This window comes from Thalassophryne amazonica, chromosome 21, assembly GCF_902500255.1.
Source record: "Thalassophryne amazonica chromosome 21, fThaAma1.1, whole genome shotgun sequence".
Lineage (NCBI taxonomy): Eukaryota > Metazoa > Chordata > Actinopteri > Batrachoidiformes > Batrachoididae > Thalassophryne > Thalassophryne amazonica.
In genome coordinates, this window is record NC_047123.1 from 226939 (window position 1) to 244708 (window position 17770).

The window sequence follows — 17770 nt, forward strand, 5'->3', positions numbered from 1 at the left end:
GTCTACCTGGATGACATACTTATCTTCTCCAGAGATTTCTCAGAGTACATGCTTCATGTTAAACAAGTCCTTCACCAATTACTAAAGAATAAACTGTTGGAGAAAGAGAAGTGTGAATTCCACACTCTCAGTGAAGTTCCTGGGTTACACACTGGCAGGCTAGGTTAAACTGTATCTTCACTTTTTCTTTGCATTTTTGCTTTGTTTGCTGTGTAATTTGCCCAAAAACTCACAGACAGTGCCATGTTTCTGACCGGGACAGATGAGTGACCGGCTGATAATGAGGCTGTCCTCTGAAGTACATTTACTACTTTTTCATTTAAGCTTTTCTCGGCCACCCTCAAACGAGACTATGGGACCCAATTGTCTTAAAATTCTCAGAATTATATTACTTGAACTGAAAGTCATTCTGAATGAACATTAAAGTTACAATGTAACAATGCTTCAAAACCTCTGATTCTGTGGGAATGTCACAGGAACAAACATCATTTGTTCTAAGGTTTGTCTGTGACCTGGATGGTTCTGATGTTTGTCAATCAGGGAAGGACACTGTCTTTGGTCTTTTTTATTATTATTTTATGTCACAAAGCAAAGCGTTCCCTTACCAAAAAATAGTACTGATAAGTATATAAAAAGTAAACTAGAAGTACACTTGAAACATACTTGCATATACTACTTTTTGGTAAGGGTTGATGGAGGTTTGTCCTCTGAGCGCTGCTGAAGAGTCCAACACGTCACAGCACGTGTGGAAAAACAAAGACGTTCTGAAAGCGACGATCAGACAGAAAACACGTGACTGTGATGGGGGCGGAGGCACTGAATGAATGACAGGCTGCAGCAGCAGCATCAGTGCACCTGGTTCACCAGTACCAGAACCAGAACCAGAACCAGCCCCCCGCCAACACACACACACACGTGCCATCACCGTGAACGCTTGACTGACATCTGATGCACAATATACACTACAGAAGCAGCTCGCTGTCAGCGTGCACAGCTGAGCGTGCTGTGCATGATTGGAGAGGCGTCACGCGCACACTCCAAGCTACCAGCATCGTCCTCACCTGTTTAGAAGCCTCCTGATCCGCTGCAGCAGGCTCGGTTCGGGGGTTCCGGTGCATGTGGGCGCGCTCTCCACCGTGCACACCACAGACATTATCGTTGACCTCGGATCAGATCATCGTCAGAAGCACGAGCACGCGCTTCTGCTCTGATGCCTGCTGCACAATGCGGTTCCTCAAGGTCCAGAACTGATCCGCTGTGGAAAGGCAGCAAGCATCTTCCACCACCAGGGGGCGCGCTCACACCGTAAAAAAAAACAAAACCAATATTGAAATATTAAAGGGGATAGAGAATCAAAATCATCTTTTTCATGTTTTTGGTGTTAGTTCAGAGTCTCCCCGCTGTGGGGAAAACACATGAAGTGCCAGCAAGTTTCAGAACCTCTATTTCAAGTAATTCTCCTTTTTTGAATTGCTCCTAGAAAACAGGCCAATCCGTTTTTGAGAGAAAACTTACGTCACTTTTTCACCAATAGCCCCCCCCACACACACCCACCCCCTTTCACACATGCCCCTTCGAAATTAATTATTCATAAGGTTGTGCCCACCCATTCCTACCACTGGAAGAGGAGCAATGGTGAGCTCCAGGTGTGCCTTCCCAGGCTGTCATAGCGGACTACGATCTTTCCATATTCTTCCCACGGAAAGTAATGTACGCGATCAGTGGCTTTTATTCATTTTTAACCACATCCCCAGGACATACAACCGCCGACTATTTCTTTGCTCTGCACATTTCACGGAGGACTGTTTCACAAACCTTGCACGATTTCGAGCTGGCTTCAGTCAGCATTTAATACTCAGTAGAGGGTCAGTTCCGACTTTGCGACAAAATCAACCCCAGCAATCAGTACAGCCTGTAAGTATCACATTTTCTTTTGTTTTAAATTTGTGTTGCACTACATTCCTGTTCTAAGAATTGCACGTTAGAATGGCACGTTAGCTCTGGTTTGTTCCTCTAAAGGGAATGAGCTAACCCCTTAGCAGCGAGCTATTTGCATTATTATGCTGGCAGCAAGTAAGCCTGCAAAGGGCAGCTTGCTTATTTCAATGCATAACCTTTGGAAGTCACAGTAACCGAAGTAAAACAAAACAAATGAAGTTTTGCGGATTTTTTTAGTCCAATTTTGCATGTTTTTTTTTTTTTAACGTCCTCATCAAGCAGCCGGTCGCAGCGCCGCGAAGGCAGAGCACGCGCATTGTGTTCTGCGTGTGTCTGTTTATAAGAACCTTCTCGCCCAGAAGAAAAAAGAGCACCAACAACTACCAGTGATGCCGGTAACGGCACTGAGCTTTACAAAGACATTTTTATGCTTTTTTTTCTCCGAGCCGCTCCGCATCTGCTGTTAAAAACAGCTGATCCTCCGTGCTTTCTTTTCAGTGAGAGCAAGGGCAGCCAATCAAACAACGGCAACCGATCAGCGCCACCTACGTGCATTTCATAATGAGGTTGCCAAATAAGCTCCGAAACAACGTCATTAAGGGCAAACGACGCATTCTAAACCCAGCATAGTAACATAGCTGTTTCAGAGAGCCTTTTAGGAAGTTTCTGAGCCATTACAGACCCAACCAATTTTTTTTTGGGCTACATATCACATCACAGAACAAGGATTAATGCCCCATTCAACCTCTCTCTATTACCTTTAAATGATAAATTATTCGCTGGGGGAGGTGTGTGTGGATCGGGAGGTCTGGGCGGCTTTACTTGAGCTGCTGCCCCCGCGACCCGACTCCGGATAAAGCGGAAGAAAATGGATGGATGGATGGAACTTGAAGAACTGTTTCAAAGCAAAATATGGTGACAGAACGTTTTGTCCCCATCCTCTCCTTCCTGTTAACTGTGACGTCCTCCCTCCGTCAAATTTGGAGTTTTATTTTTTATTTAAGAACAAGAACTTTATTCATCCCGAAGGAAATTGTTTCACCAGAGTGCCTAAACAGCAAACATTGCCTTTAAAAAAAACAAAACAAAACAGTGAGAACAATTACATGTTTATGCAAAATGACTGAAGACATTTGCACAAGATGCTTGACAGTATTGCACATAACTCAGTTACTGAATAACTCTGTTCATTATGTATTCATCCTGCAGAAGGGGGAGGAGTTATACAGTCTGATTGGCACAGGTAGGAAGGACCTCCTGCGGTGTTCTGTGGTGCATCTCGGTGGTCTCAGTCTGTGGCTGAAGGTGCTCTGACAGGACATCAGTGTGGCACGCAGGAGGTGGGAGGTGTCATCACGGATGCTGAACAGTTTCCTCAGCATCCTCCTCTCTGACACCTCCATCACAGACTCCAGCTCCACTCCAGGACAGAGTAAGCTCTCCTGATGAGCTTGTTCATGTCAGCTGCCTTTAGCCTGCTGCCCCACCACACTGTAGTGTAGAAGATGATGCTGGAGACCACTGAGCGATAAAACATCTGCAACATATTTCTGCAGACATTGAAAGATCTGAGCCTCATTAGGAAGAACAGTCGGCTCTGACCTCTTATACACAGAATCTGTGTTTACAGTCCAGTTCAGTGTGTTGTCTATGTGGACACCCATGTACTTGTAGTTGTCCACAATGTCCACCTCAGTTAAACTGATGGTAAGTGGGGTTGGATGGGTCTTTCATCTTCTGAAGTCCACCACCAGCTCCTTCGTCTTAGATACGTTGAGTTGCAGGTGGTTGAGTCCACCACACTCCTGTACTCAGTCTCCTGGTCACTGCCCACAGTGGCAGAATCATCCAAAAACCTCTGTCGGTGGCAGGCCTGTGACCAGAACCTGACTTCTGAGGTGTAGAGTGTGAACAGGACCGTCTCCTGTGGTGCTCCTGATGGTGTCAGATGTAATGTCCCGAAGCCTCACATACTGTGGGCAGCCTGTAAGGTAGTTGGTAATCCAGGCTATCAGTGGAGCCGTCACCTTCATGTCACGTAGCTTATCGCTGAGCAAGTCACGCCGGATGGTGTTGAAGGCACTGGATAAGTCAAAGAACATGACTCTCACAGTGCTGCCTGCCTCCTCCAGGTGAGAATAATAGCGGGGTAGCAGACAGCCAAAAAGGGCTCTATTTTTCGAAATACCCCTCCCGGAGTTATAACGTATTTGGTATCAAAATTTCTGGTAGAACCTCTACTTTTCAGATTTGAGGTTGTACTTTGAGAAAGTTTATTACAACAATTCACCCCTTTTTTGCCAAATCACGCAAAGAATTGAGACCATCATAGGCCCACAAAATATTTCGCCCTATTGATATAAAAATGTGTTAAATGCCCATCTAAACATGTTTACACATCAGCAAGGGTCTGTAGACATCATTTTGACACATTCAAGGATATCCGAGGTTCAGGGGGTGGTCTTAATGCCATTCATTTGACAAAGACAAGAAGCTTGTCCTTGATCCGAAGGTGTTGATTTGCCGCTTGCTTTGTGTCACAAAACCTGCTACTCCTCTAAAGGTCTGTGCAGCATGAAGATGATGGCATCCTCCACTCCCCTGTTGGGCTGGTACACAAACTGCAGGGGGTCCAGTGATGATTCAGTGACTGCACAGAAATGCCTCAGGATGAGCCTCTCGAGTGACTTCATAAGGTGCGATGTTAGGGCCACAGGTCTGTACTCATTAAGTGTATCGGGGTTCTTCTTCTTGGGCATAGGAACCAGACATGAGGTTTTCCACCACTCAGGAACAACCATCTGATTCAAGCTCAAGTTGAAGATGTGTTGGAAAATCTCACACAGCTGGATATCACATCCCTTCAGCACTCTGGGGCTGAGGCCATTAGGACCAGCAGCCTTTCCTGGACACAGGAAACTAAATTCTCTTCTCACCTCCTCAGCAGTGATGGTGATAGGAGGCGTTTAGGAGGATGAGGGAGTGGTAGAGGGAGGGGGGTGAAAGCAGGTTGGTGGGAGGTATTAATTGGTGTGTGAGGTGATTGCACGGGGGGGGGGGGGGGGGGGGGGGGGGGGGGGGGGGCACAGAGCAGAGCTCGGGGAAGGGTGGCCAGAGTCCATGTTGTTGACGAACAGGTTCAGCTCGTTGGCCTCATGAAGGCCTCCTTCCTTCATCTGGTCCGCATTCTTACCATGACCAGTGACGGTTCTCATCCCACTCCACACCTCCCTCATGCTGTCCTGCTGGAGCTTGTTTTCCAGCTTCCTCCTGTAACTGTCCTTTTTTTTGTATTTTTTGGCTATTTTTTCTATTTATGTTCATTTATGTGGGTGGGCTTCATAGATAATTGGCAAAGCTTCTGGGGAAAACCTGGTCTTGTTAGGAGAGACGGCATCCATCCCACTTTGGATGGAGCAGCTCTCATTTCTAGAAATCTGGCCAATTTTCTTAAATCCTCCAAACCGTGACTATCCAGGGTTGGGACCAGGAAGCAGAGTTGTAGTCTTACACACCTCTCTGCAGCTTCTCTCCCCCTGCCATCCCCTCATTACCCCATCCCCGTAGAGACGGTGCCTGCTCCCAGACTACCAATAACCAGCAAAAATCTATTTAAGCATAAAAATTCAAAAAGAAAAAATAATATAGCACCTTCAACTGCACCACAGACTAAAACAGTTAAATGTGGTCTATTAAACATTAGGTCTCTCTCTTCTAAGTCCCTGTTGGTAAATGATATAATAATTGATCAACATATTGATTTATTCTGCCTTACAGAAACCTGGTTACAGCAGGATGAATATGTTAGTTTAAATGAGTCAACACCCCCGAGTCACACTAACTGTCAGAATGCTCGTAGCACGGGCCGGGGCGGAGGATTAGCAGCAATCTTCCATTCCAGCTTATTAATTAATCAAAAACCCAGACAGAGCTTTAATTCATTTGAAAGCTTGACTCTTAGTCTTGTCCATCCAAATTGGAAGTCCCAAAAACCAGTTTTATTTGTTATTATCTATCGTCCACCTGGTCGTTACTGTGAGTTTCTCTGTGAATTTTCAGACCTTTTGTCTGACTTAGTGCTTAGCTCAGATAAGATAATTATAGTGGGCGATTTTAACATCCACACAGATGCTGAGAATGACAGCCTCAACACTGCATTTAATCTATTATTAGACTCTATTGGCTTTGCTCAAAAAGTAAATGAGTCCACCCACCACTTTAATCATATCTTAGATCTTGTTCTGACTTATGGTATGGAAATAGAAGACTTAACAGTATTCCCTGAAAACTCCCTTCTGTCTGATCATTTCTTATTAACATTTACATTTACTCTGATGGACTACCCAGCAGTGGGGAATAAGTTTCATTACACTAGAAGTCTTTCAGAAAGCGCTGTAACTAGGTTTAAGGATATGATTCCTTCTTTATGTTCTCTAATGCCATATACCAACACACTGCAGAGTAGCTACCTAAACTCTGTAAGTGAGACAGAGTATCTCGTCAATAGTTTTACATCCTCATTGAAGACAACTTTGGATGCTGTAGCTCCTCTGAAAAAGAGAGCTTTAAATCAGAAGTGCCTGACTCCGTGGTATAACTCACAAACTCGTAGTTTAAAGCAGATAACCCGTAAGTTGGAGAGGAAATGGCGTCTCACTAATTTAGAAGATCTTCACTTAGCCTGGAAAAAGAGTCTGTTGCTCTATAAAAAAGCCCTCCGTAAAGCAAGGACATCTTTCTACTCATCACTAATTGAAGAAAATAAGAACAACCCCAGGTTTCTTTTCAGCACTGTAGCCAGGCTGACAAAGAGTCAGAGCTCTATTGAGCTGAGTATTCCATTAACTTTAACTAGTAATGACTTCATGACTTTCTTTGCTAACAAAATTTTAACTATTAGAGAAAAAATTACTCATAACCATCCCAAAGACGTATCGTTATCTTTGGCTGCTTTCAGTGATGCCGGTATTTGGTTAGACTCTTTCTCTCCAATTGTTCTGTCTGAGTTATTTTCATTAGTTACTTCATCCAAACCATCAACATGTTTATTAGACCCCATTCCTACCAGGCTGCTCAAGGAAGCCCTACCATTATTTAATGCTTCGATCTTAAATATGATCAATCTATCTTTGTTAGTTGGCTATGTACCACAGGCTTTTAAGGTGGCAGTAATTAAACCATTACTTAAAAAGCCATCACTTGACCCAGCTATCTTAGCTAATTATAGGCCAATCTCCAACCTTCCTTTTCTCTCAAAAATTCTTGAAAGGGTAGTTGTAAAACAGCTAACTGATCATCTGCAGAGGAATGGTCTATTTGAAGAGTTTCAGTCAGGTTTTAGAATTCATCATAGTACAGAAACAGCATTAGTGAAGGTTACAAATGATCTTCTTATGGCCTCGGACAGTGGACTCATCTCTGTGCTTGTTCTGTTAGACCTCAGTGCTGCTTTTGATACTGTTGACCATAAAATTTTATTACAGAGATTAGAGCATGCCATAGGTATTAAAGGCACTGCGCTGCGGTGGTTTGAATCATAGTTGTCTAATAGATTACAATTTGTTCATGTAAATGGGGAATCTTCTTCACAGACTAAAGTTAATTATGGAGTTCCACAAGGTTCTGTGCTAGGACCAATTTTATTCACTTTATACATGCTTCCCTTAGGCCGTATTATTAGACGGTATTGCTTAAATTTTCATTGTTACGCAGATGATACCCAGCTTTATCTATCCATGAAGCCAGAGGACACACACCAATTAGCTAAACTGCAGGATTGTCTTACAGACATAAAGACATGGATGACCTCTAATTTCCTGCTTTTAAACTCAGATAAAACTGAAGTTATTGTACTTGGCCCCACAAATCTTAGAAACATGGTGTCTAACCAGATCCTTACTCTGGATGGCATTACCCTGACCTCTAGTAATACTGTGAGAAATCTTGGAGTCATTTTTGATCAGGATATGTCATTCAAAGCGCATATTAAACAAATATGTAGGACTGCTTTTTTGCATTTACGCAATATCTCTAAAATCAGAAAGGTCTTGTCTCAGAGTGATGCTGAAAAACTAATTCATGCATTTATTTCCTCTAGGCTGGACTATTGTAATTCATTATTATCAGGTTGTCCTAAAAGTTCCCTAAAAAGCCTTCAGTTAATTCAAAATGCTGCAGCTAGAGTACTGACGGGGACTAGAAGGAGAGAGCATATCTCACCCATATTGGCCTCTCTTCATTGGCTTCCTGTTAATTCTAGAATAGAATTTAAAATTCTTCTTCTTACTTATAAGGTTTTGAATAATCAGGTCCCATCTTATCTTAGGGACCTCGTAGTACCATATCACCCCAATAGAGCGCTTCGCTCTCAGACTGCAGGCTTACTTGTAGTTCCTAGGGTTTGTAAGAGTAGAATGGGAGGCAGAGCCTTCAGCTTTCAGGCTCCTCTCCTGTGGAACCAGCTCCCAATTCAGATCAGGGAGACAGACACCCTCTCTACTTTTAAGATTAGGCTTAAAACTTTCCTTTTTGCTAAAGCTTATAGTTAGGGCTGGATCAGGTGACCCTGAACCATCCCTTAGTTATGCTGCTATAGACGTAGACTGCTGGGGGGTTCCCATGATGCATTATTTCTTTCTCTTTTTGCTCTGTATGCACCACTCTGCATTTAATCATTAGTGATTGATCTCTGCTCCCCTCCACAGCATGTCTTTTTCCTGGTTCTCTCCCTCAGCCCCAACCAGTCCCAGCAGAAGACTGCCCCTCCCTGAGCCTGGTTCTGCTGGAGGTTTCTTCCTGTTAAAAGGGAGTTTTTCCTTCCCACTGTAGCCAAGTGCTTGCTCACAGGGGGTCGTTTTGACCGTTGGGGTTTTACATAATTATTGTATGGCCTTGCCTTACAATATAAAGCGCCTTGGGGCAACTGTTTGTTGTGATTTGGCGCTATATAAATAAAATTGATTGATTGATTTAGTTTGCATCGTTTTAATATTTTGAAATTAAATTTGCTTTTGACAGTTGTTAACTTTACACTGTGCACTTAAATAAAAACGTTCTTACCTCCTGACTAAGCTCTGGGTTCACCTGTCTGACCTTTGAGCCACCTGCCTGAGTGTGTCGTGGGAGAGGTCATCATCCTGTCAAGAAGCAGCGGGGTCGGTTCTGGAAAGTCGACAGTGAGCAGAACCACAGGAATCACTTACAGATCACTAATATTTATTGATCAAATTCGCAATATTTGATTCACACTGACCTTAAACATTTATTTAGAGGACTGTAAAACTGCTTCACATTTATTCAATTACTGTCCAAATGATTCTGGCTACAGTTTTAATTTGTACCAAATCAGATCAAATAGTTTTGATTGTGTCTGTATTTTTTTTTTTTCCCTTCAGCGACATTTTTCAGCCACTCAGCATCATCATTTAGCTACTCCTTTTCATCAAAATAAAATGACTGTGCACCTATCTTTGGGCAGTTTGGTCCATTCCTCTTTGCAGCACCTCTCAAGATCCATCAGGTTGGATGGGGAGCGTCAGTGCACAGACATTTTCAGATCTCTCCAGAGATGTTCAGTCAGATTCAGGTCTGGGCTCTGGCTGGACCACTGAAGGACATTCACAGTTGTCCTGAAGACACTCCTTTGATATCTTGGCTGTGTGCTTAGGGTCACTGTCCTGCTGAAAGATGGTCAAGAGCGCTCTGAAGCATTTACAGATTGAAGCAGCAGGACCTTCGTGGCAGGGACGACGGTGGGGGATCGAACCCACGTGGCTCGCACCAAAAGACCGTTCCTCTACCAGGTCAGCCAAAGGGGAACTCCCCGTTAGCCAAGCTAGCTGGAACATCTTTTCAATTGGGACCCGGGACTTTCATCCCGCTACAAGATGATGGAGGCCACTGGGCTCATTGGGACCTTTAAAGCAGCAATGTTTCTGTACCCTTCCCCAGATTTGTGCCTCCAGACAATCCTGTCTCAGAGGTCTACAGACAATTCCTTTGACTTCATGCTTGGTTTGTGCTGTCTGTCATCTGTGGGACCTTAGTGTGTGTCTTTCCAAATCATGTCAAATCAACTGAATTTACCCAGGTGGACTCCAATTAAGCTGTAAAAACATCTCAAGGATAATCAGTGGAAACTGAAGACACCTGAGCTCAATTTTGAACTTCATGGCAAAGGCTGTGAATACTTACAGTGAGGCAAGTAAGTACTCAATCCACTGTTGATTTTGCCAGTTTTCCCACCTACACAGAATGGAGTCTGTAATTTTATCGTAGCTGCACCTGAACTGAGACAGGGAGAGAAAAAAAAAAAAAAAAAAAAAAAAATCATAATCACTGTATTCTTAAATAATTTGCAATTTATTGCGTGAAAGTATTTGATCCAATAGAAAAATACCTTAATATTTGCTACAGAAACCTGTTTGTTTGTTCCAGAGGTCAGACGTTTCCTGTAGTTCTTGACCAGTTTTGCACACTGCAGCAGGGATTTTGGTCCATTCCTCCATACAGATCTTCTCCAGATCTTTCAGGTTTGGAGTTTCAGCTCCAAAGCTGTGTGTATGGGGTCATTGTTTTGCTGGAAGACCCAGCCATGACCCATCTTCAATGTTCTCACTGAGGGAAGGAGGTTGTTTGCCAAATCTCATGATACATGACCCCATCCATCCTCCCTTCAATATGGTGCAGTCGTCTTGTCCCCTTTGCAGAAAAGCACCCCCCAAAAATGTTTCCACCCCCATGCTTCATGTTTGGGATGGTTTTCTTGGGGTTGTTCTCATTCTCCAAACACGGCAAGTGGAGTTTATTCCAAAACGCTCTATTTTGTTCTCATCTGACCACATGACATCCAGATGGTCACTGGTGAACTTCAAACGGGCATGGACATGTGCTGGCTTGAGAAGGGAGACCTTGCTGCCCTGCAGGGTTTTAAACCATGACGGCGTTATGTGTTACTAATGTAATCTTTGTGACTGTGGTCCCAGCTCTCTTCAGGTCCAGATCCTCCCGTGTAGTTCTGGGCTTTCTCAGAATCATCGATTGAGTGTGGACAGGTGTCTTTTATACAGCTAACGAGTTCAAACAGGTGCAATTAATACAGGTAAAGAGTGCAGAATAAGAGGGCTTCTTAAAGACAAACTAACAGGTCTGTGAGAAACAGAATTCTTGCTGGGTGGTAGGTGTTCAAATACTTATTTCATGCATTAAAATGCAAATTATTTAAAAATCATACTGTGATTTTGTTTTTTTTCCCAATTCTGTCTCTCACCGTTGAAGTGTACCTACGATAAAAACTCCAGACCTCAACATTCTTTGTAGGTAAGAAAACTTGCAAAATAGACAGTGGATCAAATACTAATTTGAACCACTGTATGTACATGTTAAGTTGTTGGTTCTTTTTTTTTTTAAGTTTATAACAAAAAAAATTTGCATCGTCATTATGGAGTGTTGTGAGTAGAATTTTGAGGAAAAAATTAATTTCAACCATTTTGGAATAAGGCTGCAACATAATAGTAAGTCCCTTCAGCTGCTCTCTTGTTTGCACTCTGGGTCGCCGCAGCAAATCCACAGTGGATCTGTATGTTGAATTGGCACAGGTTTTACGCCGGATGCCTTTCCTGACAACTCCACATTACATGGAGAAATGTGGCAGGAGTGGGATTTGAACCTGGAGCCTTCTGCACTGAAGCCAAGCGCATTAACCACTTGGCCACCACCTACATAACAAAATGTGGAAAAAGTGAAGCGCTGTGAATATTTTCGGGATGCACCGTTAGTAAATTGCCAAAACAATTCGCTGAAGTTTTAGCTGCGAGTCCTTTATATTGTTGTATAAAGTAAAGAAACAGTACCCACTTCTGGTTTCCCATGATACGTTGCATATTCTGTCCTATCTGAACCAACTGACTTTCAATGCCTCATTTTGTGAAAGCTTTAAATTCTTGATTACATACAATTAAACACACATGTATCACTGTCACCAGAGGGTTTGGTTACCACGGAACCCTGCATCACACTGCTGGTCCTTCCTGATTTTAAGTGGGTCAGCCATTACCCATCATGTGCCACCACAAACCCCACCTCAAGATTTATTTCAAACCCACAGATTCGCCACAACAGTGAATAAAGACGAGTTAACAAACTTGGAAACAACTTGATTCAGGAATATCAGACATAATGTTTTGTGACACTGTACACATGGAACATAGAAACAATGATGGAATCCATTTAAAAATCAGCTGGAACTTCCGGGGGCCCCAGGTCATCGCTTCACGCCCAGGTCATCGTTGCGCCCGTCCATCCTGATTAATTTTTTTTTTTTTTAAAGTCCGATTCCTCTTCATTCAAACTTAAAATGGAAAAATTAAAACTCTAGGTATTCTTCTTTGAGTTGTGTGTGTGTGTGTGGGGGGGGGAAGGGGGGGGGGGTTGTGGTTCCTTTAAATGAACTGGACATCGGTTTATTTCTTGTAACATCCAAAACACCGCCCATGACTGATGATGTGACTAAACTTTGCACTTTAGTGTGTACGAGTACAGATTACGCACCGTGTAATAAGAGTTGTACTTCATGATCCCACACTATCGCCAAGATACGGCCCAGTTTTGAAGCCAAACTGTATCTACTGCACAAAGTTTGAATAGCTGAGACCTGATAATGAATACCAAATTAAAAAATGTAGCATATACAGCCAGTTAACTGATGCTGCCACAACACGTCAGACAGCTTCCGCAGAGGAAAAACTATCTTGTTCTCCATCACAAACAGTTCACCAGCTGGGTCACGTACTTTTCCCAGAAGACATATGAGCAAACCCACAGATCATCGTGTGAAGCAGGAGAATGAAGCAGCAGGATGAAGCTGGAAAATGAAGCAGGAGAATGAAGCAGCACAGAACACTAACAAACGCAGAGTAACAGAAAGCTGCTTGTCATGTCATTCCATGTTCTTTCGCGTGACGCGTGTCATGGATCCGAAGCCACAGCAGCAGGCAGACTGATGAATCGTGCTTCACAGCCTCTGAGGATAACGATCAGCTTTTGTGGAAAACATTACAGTCTGCTGATGTCAGCACCTTTGGAGTTCCAGAATACGAGCTAGCTCCTGTTTTGGTGCTGTCTGGTGGAGATCCAGGATGCTGCCGCTGAAGCTCAACAACTCTGAATCTGGTCTGAGGACCCGGGTGTCACTGTCCAAGCCGCTGCTGACAGGAACTATACCGCTGCAGAGCTGCTAACAAGTCGTCAAAAGAGATCTTTTTGTGAGATGGCAGGGAACTGAGGACAAAGAAAGATAACGGCTGCTGTGAGTCAACAAAACACAGGGACACATACACACACACTCAAAATACTTTGTTAAACTGAAAAGAAAATGCTCATGTTACAATTACACACACGTGGACATGAAAGAAATTGTTGAAGGTTCCAGGTTTTCTTCTGTATGGAGTTTACATGTCCTCCTCCAGGTTGTGTGGATTCCCTCCGGACACTGCAGCTTCCTCCCAGTTCCAAAGACACGCAGGTTAGATGAACTGGTGACTAACTTGACCTTAGGTGTGAGTGAGCGTGTGAATGTGTTTGTCTGGCCTGTCCAGGGTGAACCCCACCTCTTGCCCAGTGACCTTAACTGGAATAAGAGGGTTCAATTCAATTTAATTTGTTTAGTTTATATAGCACCAAAGCACAACAAAGCTGCCTCAAGGTGCTTAACACAAGTAAGGTCCCACCTTACCAACCCCTAGAGCAAGAACACAGGCGACTCCCCCTGATGATATTGAGGAAGAAACCTCTAGCAGACCAGACTCGGAGGTGTGACCCTCTGCTTTGGTCATTCTAACAGTTACAAGGTTTTTTTTTTTTACAAAACAGAACAAAACAACAAAAGATGAAATTGATGAGAAGACCATGGAGGCCTCCAGTCCACACGCAGTGGTTATCCATCATTCCATTCAGTGGGTCTATTCCCGCAGCAGAGACCGTTCCACACTCATTTCAGTAATTATGCAGTCCATGATGTCATAACGTCATCCACACCTCAGAGAGAGAGAGAGAGAGAGAAAAAAAAAAAGAATCAGTCAGCCAGAAAAAAGTACACCTAAGGTAAAATTCATCAGCAGTAAATCGACAGGAACGCAGAGAAAATACTAAAGTGATCGCCAGCTGCTAGCCCCAAGCTTCACTAACAGACCCAGAATTTACATAAAGTTGAGGCTGAGACCTGTTCCATTACTAATAAAATGAATTTAAAAGGATAGGAAGCATTGTAACATACTATGCCAGTATGGCAGCCAAATGAGAGGGGAAAATAACTGCATCTTAAGTCTGGATTTGAAGGTCTCAACAGAATCTGACTGTTTTATCTGCACAGGGAGATCATTCCACAAAACAGGTGCACAATAAGAGAAAGCTCTGTGACCCGCAGACTTTTATTCACCCTAGGGACAAAAAGAAGCTCTGAGCCCTGAGAATGCAGAGAACGCCGGTAAGTTGAGTTTTATTAGGTCAGCTAAGTAGGGAGATGCTAGCCATAAATAATTTTATAGGTTAATAGCAGAACCTGAAAATCCAACTTCACAGGGACAGGAAGCCAGTGAAGAGACGCCAAAATGGGTGTAATGTGGTCAAATTTTCTGCTTCCTGTTAAAAGTCGGGCAACAGCATTTTGAACCAATTGAAGACCCCTAATGCTGGACTGTGGTAAACCAGAAAATATGCAGTAGTCCAATCTAGAAGAAACAAATGTATGAATCAGGGTCTCAGCATCAGCCAGACAGGATGGGATGACGCTTCGCTATATTTCGCACATTGAAGAAAACAGTCCTCATAATATCTCTAATGTGGAGGTCAAAAGACAATGTAGGATCAAAAATGACCCCAAGTTTCCTCACTTTGTCAGTGTGATGTATGACACACGAGCCTAGGCTAAGAGTTAACTGGTCAAATTGATGCCAATGTCTCACAGGATCAAGAACCATCATTTTGGTCTTGTCAGAGTTTAAAACTAAGAAATTGCTGGACACCCAGCTTTTCATTGACAGAAGGCAATCCTTTAAGATTTTACGTGGATGACATGACCAGCAGTTATTGGCATGTACAGTAGTGTTCAGAATAATAGTAGTGCTATGTGACTAAAAAGATTAATCCAGGTTTTGAGTATATTTGTTATCGTTACATGGGAAACAAGGTACCAGTAGATTCAGTAGATTCTCACAAATCCAACAAGACCAAGCATTCATGATATGCACACTCTTAAGGCTATGAAATTGGGCTATCAGTAAAAAAAAGTAGAAAAGGGGGTGTTCACAATAATAATAGTGTGGCATTCAGTCAGTGAGTTCATCAATTTTGTGGAAGAAACAGGTGTGAATCAGGTGTCTCCTATTTAAGGATGAAGCCAGCACCTGTTGAACATGCTTTTCTCTTTGAAAGCCTGAGGAAAATGGGACGTTCAAGACATTGTTCAGAAGAACAGCGTAGTTTGATTAAAAAGTTGATTGGAGAGGGGAAAACTTATACGCAGGTGCAAAAAATTATAGGCTGTTCATCTACAATGATCTCCAATGCATTAAAATGGACAAAAAAACAGAGATGCGTGGAAGAAAACAACCATCAAAATGGATAGAAGAATAACCAGAATGGCAAAGGCTCACCCATTGATCAGCTCCAGGATGATCAAAGACAGTCTGGAGTTACCTGTAAGTGCTGTGACAGTTAGAAGACGCCTGTGTGAAGCTAATTTATTTGCAAGAATCCCCCGCAAAGTCCCTCTGTTAAATAAAAGACGTGCAGAAGAGGTTACAATTTGCGAAACAACACATCAACTGGCTAAAGAGAAATGGAGGAATATTTTGTGGACTGATGAGAGTAAAATTGTTCTTTTTGGGTCCAAGGGCCGCAGACAGTTTGTGAGACGACCCCCAAGCTCTGAATTCAAGCCACAGTTCACAGTGAAGACAGTGAAGCATGGTGGTGCAAGCATCATGATATGGGCATGTTTCTCCTACTATGGTGTTGGGCCTGTATATCACATACCAGGTATCATGGATCAGTTTGGATATGTCAAAATACTTGAAGAGGTCATGTTGTCTTATGCTGAAGAGGACATGCCCTTGAAATGGGTGTTTCAACAAGACATTGACCCCAAGCACACTAGTAAACGAGCAAAATCTTGGTTCCAATCCAACAAAATTAATGCCTCGCAGATATGAAGAAATCATGAAAAACTGTGGTTATACAACTAAATACTAGTTTAGTGATTCACAGGATTGCTAAAAAAGCAGTTTGAACATAATAGTTTTGAGTTTGTAGCGTCAACAGCAGATACTGCTATTATTGTAAACACCCCCTTTTCTACTTTTTTTTTGTTACTAATAGCCCAATTTCATAGCCTTAAGAGTGTGCATATCATGAATGCTTGGTCTTGGATTTGTGAGAATCTACTGGTACCTTTGTTTCCCATGTAACAATAAGAAATATACTCAAAACCTGGATTAATCTTTTTAGTCACATAGCACTACTATTATTCTGAACACTACTGTATAACTGAGTATCATCAGCACAACAATGAAAAGTAACCCAAAACTCCACAATATGCACCCAAAGGGTACTATATAATGGGAGAAAAGCAGGAGGCCTAAGACAGACCCCTGTGGAACCCCGTATGTAAGTCACCAAGGTTAGAGATAGTGTTGTTGTACATGACACAGTGAGAATGACTAGTTAGGTATGATGTCAACCATGCAAGGGCATTCTCAGTAATCCCAAAATGATTCTCAAGTGTATCAAGTAGAATGCTGTGATCCACAATATCAAATGCAGCACTAAGATCTAACAGTACCAAAACCGTAGTGGTACTGTTATAACACTTACATAGGACACAAACACTAACTTATGTAGAACACCCCCTCCCCCATGATGAAATCTGTGGAATTCTGCAGATCCACTGAGTTTTCACAGCCCTGGCACCATCACCTTAGTGGATTTTCTGTGCTAATTTCTCCTCTAAATCAATGGATTCCATGGCCACATTGGTCATCAGCCCTGCAGGTTCTGTAATCACCTGCTCCGCAGCCTGCTGTCGAGTCCTAGTGTTCCCCTCCTTGTAGAGCTCTATCTACGATCGCAGATAAGATTGCAGTGCCTTTCCCAGTAGGATGAAGGCTGTCTGGCATCAGCAAGCCATGGCGGCCCAAAGAGACGGGCAGTTATCAATAAAACTAAAGCCTTGCAGTCTACAAAATTGTGCCAGCCATCTATTAAACGATGCCAGTCTGCTAAACGTCTCATCATTACCCCGGGAGGGGAGGGGACCAGAGACTATTACTTGATGCCGACACATCTTTCGAGTAAGGCCAAAAGTCCTCTCTATGTCCATTTTTGTGACCTCTGAGTGCTTCATTCTAATATCATTGGTGTTGCTGTGAATAGCAATATGGCTGTACCTAGCGTCATGTTCCTTTGCCTGTCTGTCTTTTTGCCCTGCGTTTTGGCCTGGAGATAGGGGTAGAAGTCACCCGTGGGTCGAGGGGTTAACAGGCATATTCAAGGCAGAAAAATGGTTCACAGTGGCAAATGTGATCAGGGTACCGCAACCAGCCACCAAGCCCTATGTGACTTCCTCCGCCTAACCACAGACTGAAAGCCATTGTCTTTACCCAGCATTGCTAAGCTAATGCTAACAGGCATGCTAACTACCCAGAGAATAAGCTCGCCTGGAGTGCCTGTAATATCTAATTCCACTAAAGCTACAACCCCAATTCAAATGAAGTTGGGATGTTGTGTAAAATGTAAATAAAAATAGAATACAATGATTTCCAAATCCTCTTCAACCTAT

The 17770-nt window shown here is 43.0% G+C and overlaps 1 protein-coding gene across 2 annotated transcripts in view; it reads right to left on the reverse strand.

Annotated features, from left to right (window-relative positions):
* Positions 1-12000: 12000 nt before the first annotated feature.
* nus1 (NUS1 dehydrodolichyl diphosphate synthase subunit) overlaps positions 12001-17770 on the reverse strand; it is a 35614-nt gene continuing 29844 nt past the window's right edge. For both annotated transcript variants that reach the window (XM_034162530.1, XM_034162531.1), the window contains one exon: positions 12001-13215. In XM_034162530.1, the coding sequence (XP_034018421.1) occupies positions 13172-13215 (44 nt within the window). In that variant the 3' untranslated portion in view covers positions 12001-13171. The remainder of the gene's footprint in view (positions 13216-17770) is intronic.